The 8,598-nt window shown below is 37.6% G+C and overlaps 1 protein-coding gene across 4 annotated transcripts; it reads right to left on the bottom strand.

Moving 5' to 3' along the window:
* Window positions 1-496: 496 nt before the first annotated feature.
* ORG1 (OBP3-responsive protein 1) lies at window positions 497-8,389 on the bottom strand. 4 transcript variants are annotated; one of them, XM_086457213.1, is made up of 14 exons: window positions 8,244-8,389; window positions 7,777-8,099; window positions 7,647-7,690; window positions 7,418-7,496; window positions 7,211-7,327; window positions 5,432-5,614; window positions 5,244-5,330; window positions 3,542-3,648; window positions 3,363-3,450; window positions 2,819-2,899; window positions 2,660-2,736; window positions 2,310-2,445; window positions 1,700-1,762; window positions 497-1,334 (listed from the first exon to the last, which is right to left on the bottom strand). In XM_086457213.1, the coding sequence occupies exons 2-14, from the start codon at window positions 8,086-8,088 to the stop codon at window positions 702-704; spliced, it is 2,007 nt and encodes a 668-aa protein (XP_086313339.1). In that variant the 5' UTR covers window positions 8,089-8,099; window positions 8,244-8,389; the 3' UTR covers window positions 497-701. The 4 variants fall into 4 exon arrangements, with proteins under 4 accessions (XP_086313339.1, XP_086313340.1, XP_086313342.1 ...); XM_086457214.1 differs by lacking the exon at window positions 8,244-8,389 and having other exon boundaries at window positions 7,777-8,207; XM_086457216.1 differs by lacking the exon at window positions 8,244-8,389 and having other exon boundaries at window positions 7,785-7,895.
* Between the last annotated feature and the right edge of the window lie 209 nt (window positions 8,390-8,598).

Below are 8,598 nucleotides of genomic sequence, written 5' to 3'. Positions count from 1 at the left end.
ACTGATAAATCTGTAAATAAATTGAGGGATGTTGAAAAACCACAATCCGTTTAATTTTGGGACTGACTAGTTGCACATCACTAGTAGTTGGTTGCACACCAACTTGAAAAATACCTTTTTTTAAACCTCTATTTTAGTATTAATTGCACTTCATTATCGGTAATGTTAGGATATAGGGTTATTCACTTTCTTGTGACTTCGTCTTTTCTGGTAGTGTAAAATGTAAATATACTTGTTATACAACCAAGTATTTCTTAAACCATTGAACCAACACTAATTTACATGGACATGGTTGATGAAGAATAACCGAAAAAAAACGAAGGAATGCAAGATTTTTATTTTGAGTGCAACTAGTCGGTCCCTTAATTTTAGGTACTTGAATTATTCATGGCTTGTTTGGAATCATTAATTCACAATATTTTAAAAATTGTCAAATTTAAAGTGTCATTATTCGGACACTTAAATTATCCAAGAATTTATCATAGACCCACACAAATTGAAAATAAGTCCACTACATTTCCCCAAAAGCACATCTCCAATAACAGTTCTCCATGAATTCTACAATAAATCATATTAATGACTCCATATCAACAATCCTTATTTAACTTTGCCAAAGGCGAAATTCAATCGGTGTTAAAAGACTACTTAATTATACAGTTAAATGATACAACAAATAAATTACAAGATCAAACAACATTTTATTATCTACATGAACGTGTAAAGAGTAAAGCGGATCCATTCACTCCACGAAGAACCAGAAGCCTAGAATCCACGTAGGTACCGCACACTAGTCTTGACACATCAAACATTTCAGGTGGGATCTGTGTTCGGACCTCCTGCATCACATTCTGCGCTATATCAATCTTCTGTAATGATGCATCATCAAGGCTCATTGTCACCTCAATCTCACCAGAGGTAAGCTTGGCAATCGGAAGGCTTGACGGGGTCTCCTTAAGTGGGCTTGGCCGCCTCCATTTACTGGATGATTTCTGACCTACTGGACTGTGAACATTCAGTGGCTTTGCTGTGTGTTTCCCTCCAGGCAGTTCTTCTGTAAGATACAACCGCCTGCCGGATGTTAATCTCAATAAAGAACTCACTTGCAATTTCCCTGTGATTCCAATCTTCTCATGGGGCCAATCCAGGCCAGTCATGACCATGAAGTTGATGTCTGAAGTGAGTGCAAGGGTGGTGTTTGTATCTGTTGTCCGTACCACACTGAGGTGCGCACCACCAATAAGGACTCTTTCCGAAGGTTGGCGAAGTGTTAACCCAATGTGCCTTCCGGTAGAGTACAACAAACGCCATCTTCCTGGAAGGAACTTAAGCCAATTCTACAGATTCAGGAAAGAGTTCGAAATCAGAACCATGCAGCAAGAGAGATTAGTGACTGTAATGGGAAGCTCATAATTGCAAAGAGGAACAGAGTATAACGCAGTCATCACGTGAGCCAAAAACAGACACAATCTGACAATTATACCCAAAGTCTGGTCCAATAAATTAAGAGTCTCATTTTACCCCACCTCCTCTTTGAATTATTCTGATCAGATTCGAGGAATTTGTGGTTGCTCTTAGAAAAAAATGATCCAGATGGAAGGGACATGTAGTAATGTACGCACTTTAAACTCCTATCGTCTTGTGAGATCTTGGAAAAGAAGGAACATGGAACAATAACTGCAACTTGAAGAAAAATAGTTACCTTTGGCTTGGGATAAGGATTCAGCATCTCCATCAATTCAATGAAGTGAACAAGCCTGCTGCGCTGAGAACATGAAAAAATATTGTATAAATAAAATTTAAAACCTTGTGCTTTGTTTTTTTTTTTCGGTTTAATAATAGTGTTATCTTTACCTAGTAAAATCTAAAGGTTCTAAACAAAGCCAATTAGCCATAACTGCCATCTACAAATTGAAGTTTGAGGGATCTCAATGAAGGGATCACATACATTGGAAGACCAATAAATTGCACTCTTCCAGATGTTGAAAACATATAGAAAGGGTTCAAAGATCAATCCAGATCAGATGGTAATCATCCTCTCATCAGAGGTTGATTTTTGAGTAAGACAGCTTTGATGGTAACCATCAAATGGTGGACCACACCCGTGTGCGCCTCGTGTAGGATAATAATTGTTCATAGACATTGAAAAAGGGGACCATATACAACAACATATTGGTAAACTGAACACATTAAAAATGTGTACCCCAGGCTTAAACTTATCAGCTACAGGTTCTACCAATATACCTAAACAAGAAGTTATACAGAAAATGCTGACAGAATTATATGAAGCTTCATTTCAGAAACCCATATACCTGATGTTGTCCATAGATATATTCTTCTGTAATTCGAACAGCAGTTGAACCTAGACCCCATCTGACAATGTCCATGGATGGGTCCACCCGCCATCTAGGTCCACAGAGAAATGGGTGCCTCAAAGCTTCTAAGCAACTGCGATGCGATCCAAAAGATCATTATGGATAACATTATGTCTTCGACATATCTATATCTATATATACATATTCAAAGAGGTTTACTTCGGTTTGCAATATTATATTTTATTCCACAAGAGAAGACTTGCCTTGTTGAACCATTGCCCAGCAAACACACGCTCATAGTTTATTTTAAATAGTGAAGTCTTTCCACCAATTTGAAATATGATTACCTTATTCTCTCGTAAGGTTTGGTTGCAAGCATCAAAGATAGAAGATTCCATCCTGCACCCCAGTTCCTGTCAAGTATCTGAAAGAAACTATGTAAATTTGTTAGGTCCTTTAAGCATCAGAAATTGGAGATTATATATATTTATTTAACAAATACTAACTTGCAATCCAACATTTCCTGACGGAGATTTTGGACAGAGAATTGGCAAGAGAAATTCACGCAAGCAGGAGGGATCATTTCCCTGCATTTGCAGATAAGAACAGAAATTTTAATACCAAAAGCACCAAGAAACTGATGGGCACTGTGCGTATAGCAGGAGAGGCTATTCCACTAGCAACCCTCTCCCATTCCTAGTAAACCTACCTTCACTTGTGGTGCAATGGTGTACCCTCGATGCCCACCACAAAAATATACAAAAGAAATTGGGTCTGTGTTACATGGCCAGAAAGTTTGGATCTCAACTGCAAAGGTTAAAGTACCCAACCAACATACATTTAAAAACACAAACACGTGTGCCTGTTTTAAATCATATTTAAATTCTTATTTATTATCCCCATAACTGGCATTGGAGCCACACAACGTCCATGGGTGTCAAAAAAATTAAGTTTGGTTCCAATAGTACACCAAGCCAAATAGAATCCAATAAGGTTTCATATCAGGTCATAGAGAATCTCTTGCAAAAGAGGAGTTTCATCATATTATACCTTAGTCAAGAAAGATTTGACTTTCATGAAGATCAAAGGGTCCATGAGCTCCCGCAACACCATTTTCGCCATCATGAATCCAACACATCTTGGAAGCACACATGAACAGAAATATGCTTCTCAAACAAAATTAACACACAAATTGCTTATACAACTCGGTTAAGTTTTAGCAGCCCTACCTCATATCAAATGCAATCATCATTTGTCGCCTGTCCATGTGACCACCCAGTGTACTATTATTCAGACTTTTGTCATAGAAATCAGCAGCGTTTCCCAAAATCCCTACCTGAGAAAAGTGAATTTTAAAACATACACAACAAAAAGTAACAATAGCAAGAACAAAACTGGATCCCAAGAAGAAACAATGAAACCCCATATCACCCTAACTCAAACAGATCTGCAGACTTTCCATGAATCAAGTCTTCTACATCTATACATCTCCCCCTTTATGTGAACTGACTTCAAGGAAATTTCTGTTCATTTTTTCCCTTTTTTTCCCTTCAAGTATTTCATTTTCCTTGGTTGCTCATCAAAGTTAAAATGCGATCTTGCAATCTTCCAAGGTTAATTAGGTGGTTGACCTAACGCCCTTGTGGGAGGGTGGACACCAAAAGAAAAAGAGAGAGGCCTTCTTTTAGGTGGAATTCCTTGATTTTGTGGGGTAAGTTCAGGGAGATTCTTGTTTTCTGTCTTTTGTCCTTAGGAGGGGGCTGTGCTCTTTATTTAACTCTTTGGTAGGTCTCCTCGACCTCCATTTGATCTTGCCTTTTATGCAATCGTTTCATTAACTGAATGAAACCTTTCACCTAAAAAGCTAGAACCAAAAGATCCCATTCCAGGGCAGCCCAAAAATGTACAAGGTAATACAAGCAAGGAGGGCTAACTGATCTTCTGGTTTCCATTTTTATGCTTTGCTTCAGGTCAAGGGGCCGATAATGGGTGTGGCTGAACAAAATTAGAAGGAAAATAAAAATAAGCGAAGGTCACAGGCCCAAGACCCCCCAGATTGTGACATCCCCATGGGTTGAAAATTGAGTGGGTACAAGTCTACTTTACCAACTAGTCATGTGTTCTTCTACCTCTCTTTCTTGTCACGTGGAAAAGGGTGAAAAAACAAGTGGATGCATCATTATTAACAATAGAATCCATTCTCATTTGAAAACACCAATATTCCTTGCTTCCTGTGGCAAAATCTGGTTCATACATCTTTAAATCTTTTAGTAAATAATGTAAAGTGGTTTCCCATCAACCATTTCCAAGCTTGGCAATTTCCCCCCTTTTTTGGTAGGCCAGCTGGAACCAACCCGTAATTTCAAATTTACAACATGAAACCACATCTAATTAAGCTTAAAGCTTAGCTGTCTTACATACCCAAATGGTGGAAACATGATAACTTTCAAAATATTGAAAAATGAAAATTTTACACATCTATTTTTCCATTATTTCCCACAGTACTAGCAATTCCTTCTCTTTTTTTCTTCCTTACATTATTCTTCCCTTTTGGAGGTTAACCACATAAGCACAATCATGTTAAGCAATTAGTTCATTCCCAAGAGTGTTGCAATGATCATTATCTAAGTACTTTGGATAATCCAACAGTATATTGAATCATTCACAGCAGATGATCATTGTCTAAAAAGCTTAGCTAAATTAACAGTTTAAATGAACGGACCAGATTTTTTCTTTTAAATTCAAGTAAATATTTAATGTGATTAAGTATGTCAGAATGGACTGAGTTTTGGTGTAGAGAGTTAATGCGAACTGAACATTTTTACTGTATTTGTGGTAGCCCTTTCTAGGAAAGAAAAAGTCCTACACAAAGCAATGCATGTTATAATAACTTATAGGTTCCAATAGGAGTAGAGAGAAATTTGAACTTACTTTGATATGTCTATCCATCGGGCTTATGTGCACATTCTCTAGCCTCAATTCAGTATGAGCAAGTCCATGGCTGTGCAAGTAATTCACCTGAAGGAATGAAAAACAGAAACATCATAATTCCCATAAACCATAGCTGAATAAGTTACATCACAGAAAGATCTATAAATACATGAGGGCATAATACGTACTCCAATCAAGAGATCCCTCATTAAAACCCTTATAAGTCGCAACTGTCGAGAAATCGCAGGTCCTCCAACTGAGTCATCACCCACCCTCCTAACATGCTCCTCATCCAATGCAAGGGTTGCTTCTAAGGTTGGAAGCCAGTTTGAAAGTTGAAGCCAATGTCTTAGAGAATAACTACCATGATACTGAAAAGGAAAGAACTGTTAATTTCAATCTGTCTTGATAAGCACATAGAATTCTTCAGCTAGTTCTCCAAATGATGAATATGCAACTATTTAAGTAAACAACCAAAGGCAGAAACTGCCCTCCCTGCCATTACAGCACACATAGCACGTGCAAGGCATAGGAAGCAGTCCCACCATCAGATTCAACCAACCAAAAGTTGACATATGACGGCTCTAAATGATGAGGAAAATATTAGAAAAAAAAAGAAGAAGGATAAATATGGCCATATATCAGGTCTCTTGGCGGGACTCGTCAAATGGTTAAGCTTTTTTTTTGATAAGTATAATATATTGCAAAGAGAAGAACCGAGTACAAGGAGGCCGAGAAAGCCTCAAAAGAACAACAAGGAAGGAATAAACAAAAACACTAATTACATAACGAGTCCCATCTAAAAATAAAATCATCAAAAGAAGTCCTTGCGAACTCTATGTTTTGCTTAGACCATAGGTATAAGCTGCCCGCCCCCCCCCCCCCCCCCTCTTTTTTCTTTGATATGGAAATTTTGAATTTATTAAATAAAAGGCAAGGTGACCGACCAAGTGAAACCAAAGCACAGGACTAATCGACTTGCAAACAACAAACCCTCTCCCTATTCCCTACAAATCCACCAAACACAACCCCTCTAAAATCTTTTTACCATAAGAAGAAAAATCCTAAAATGGAGATAATGATGGCTTGGACATCGAGCAATTTGCCTTCGAACACCCTACTATTTGGCATTGTCACAGAATTTGACGAATTTAAAATAATAATAATAATAAAGTCTCCAAATAAGGAATCAGCTGATAAAATCAACGAATTAATTAGCAAGTTGCCAATTTATCCCCTCTTCCTCCTTTAAGCTCAATATTATAATTCTTCAATTTAAATCTCCAAAACAAGATAAGGTTTTTAGGGAGGTTGAAGTTTACGGGTTTTTGAGAAGAAACTCAAAAACATCATTTGTATGATCTCCGGAATTTATCAGACTAAACTGCCCACACCGAATAATTATCGAATCCAACCTTCTACATGTCCTCTTACTGAACAACTTCAGTAGCTTCTGATTCATTGTTCGTTTTCCAGAGTTATATGGATGTTTTTCTTATCTCGGTTCCAGATGGATTGGGTTTTTCCTCTATCTTTCTTTGAGCTTCTGGAGGGGTGGAGATTCAATATATTTTTCTCTAGAAAGAGACTTCTTTGGGCTATCCTTCCGTTTGCTATTACTTGGGGCCTTTGGAGAGAGCGCAACAACAGAGTTTTCCAAGGCAAGGAGAGCTCGTCTCATTCAGTGATCTTAGAGATTTTGGGATTACTCTTTCTTTGGTCCAAGTTGAAGAAAGATTTCGAGGGAGTTAGCTTCGAAGATTTTGTTTTTAATTGGGAAATCATGTGTGGCGCTTAGCCCCCCGTTGTTTTTGTGTTTTTTTGCTTTCTTTTTTCTTCGTTTTGTTGTTTCTCCTTTCTTGTTGTTTGGGGGCTACCTCAGCCTCCTTATCTTCTTTTAATTAATACAAGTTATATTTATCAAAAAAAAACTTCAGTAGCTTACTAGAATTCTCAGAGAGACTTACTCCATGAACCAGAGTGAATGAATCGCAGTCGCTACTATTAAATGGTGTCACGTAGCCATGGACTTGCATTGAGTACGAATGATAAAGAAGCTTGCGACGAGCAAGCTTCTTCAGTACCTGCAAACCATTCCATCATGCAAGTTTAAGAATTACAAAAGAACTCAAACACATGTATAATAACCAATAAAATAGTTTCAATCCATCTACCTCTATGGCTCGCCTCCCTCTACGCTGAGCTTGAGAACTAGAAAATCTTCTAAGAACAACTCTCTTGTTATATAAAGGACTGCAATGGAATTTTCACAAACTATAATTAAATATTAATCAAAGGGTTAAAAAAAAGAAAAGAAATTATCACAAAAAAATTCTTCAAATTTCAAATTGCAGTTTTTTCTAAAATTTTCAGCACCAATTTTGAAGAAAGAGTAAAACTAACCTGTGAGAATTCTTCACCATAGCTTCAAAAACCAACTCATCCCCCTGTACAAAATCTCGAATCAAAGAAAATTAGAAACTCAAATTTATAATAATCTGACAAAAACATCAACAAATTCAATTTAACGTACTCTCCCACCAAGGCCGATGCTGACACGATCACAGATCACAAAATCAGATATCTTGAACTTCATAACAGGGCCTAATTCTTCCTCGAAAGAAAGAATTCCACCAGTTTGGGAACTCCCCTTCGAATCCGACGGTGATACAGCTTTTCCACTCGAACACCTTATCCTCCACCCTCGTCTCCTCTGCAAATTAGTCGGTCTTCCATTCAAATTTGCAGGAGTAGATACAATTAGTTTTGTCGGCGAATTTTTGCTTAAGCAGAGTAACTCAATCCCCTTAATTCCCGCTTTGAATCCAATTCCGCAAAACGCCATTTATTTGAGCTCTGAAGATCAAAGAAAATGGCCAAAACTTAATCCAATTAATCGAATTTCTGCCAATTCGACCGGATAATCGAAAAAAAAACACACACACGAAATTAAAACCCTAGAAATTGGGGGAAATATATATTTGGCGGGAGAGAACTAACCACAAATCGAAGAGCTCCCGCTTGATCAATAGAGAAGAAAGCGTGAATAGGACTGAAGGAGAGAAGAGTAAGACTTGATTTTATATTAATTTTTTTTAAACCGAACGAACTATTGGACCGAAATTTTTTCAAAACTGGTCGGAATGCGGTCGAACCCTGGTTCATCATTTATTACAAATTAAAAATACTTTCTTCTTAAAGATATCTTCGTTTATTTTCAAAAGCCGCCGGTTCACTAATAGAAATACTTTTGTAAGAACACCCGGTTGTAGCTGGTTGGACCACTGATTCAGTCCGGTTCAGAGACGGGGAGGTTGAAAGAGAAAGAGAGCACGTGAGTGTTGCGTGTTAAAGA

The sequence above is a fragment of the Akebia trifoliata genome, chromosome 11, assembly GCF_017979445.1.
Source record: "Akebia trifoliata isolate Shusen 1 chromosome 11, ASM1797944v1, whole genome shotgun sequence".
NCBI classification, from domain to species: domain Eukaryota; kingdom Viridiplantae; phylum Streptophyta; class Magnoliopsida; order Ranunculales; family Lardizabalaceae; genus Akebia; species Akebia trifoliata.
Note: the sequence above shows the minus strand (reverse complement) of the source record. Positions and strands in the feature narration are given on the sequence as shown.

What these genes read in the sequence shown, in the direction of transcription:
- ORG1 (XM_086457213.1), bottom strand. Translation starts at nt 8,088, where the DNA reads ATGGCGTTTTGCGGAATTGGATTCAAAGCGGGAATTAAGGGGATTGAG. An exon ending in GAGGGAGGCGAGCCATAGAG is followed by an intron (nt 7,328 to 7,417) that starts GTAGATGGATTG and finishes AATGGTTTGCAG; the next exon opens with GTACTGAAGAAGCTTGCTCG. An exon ending in TGAGGGATCTCTTGATTGGA is followed by an intron (nt 5,331 to 5,431) that starts GTACGTATTATG and finishes TCATTCCTTCAG; the next exon opens with GTGAATTACTTGCACAGCCA.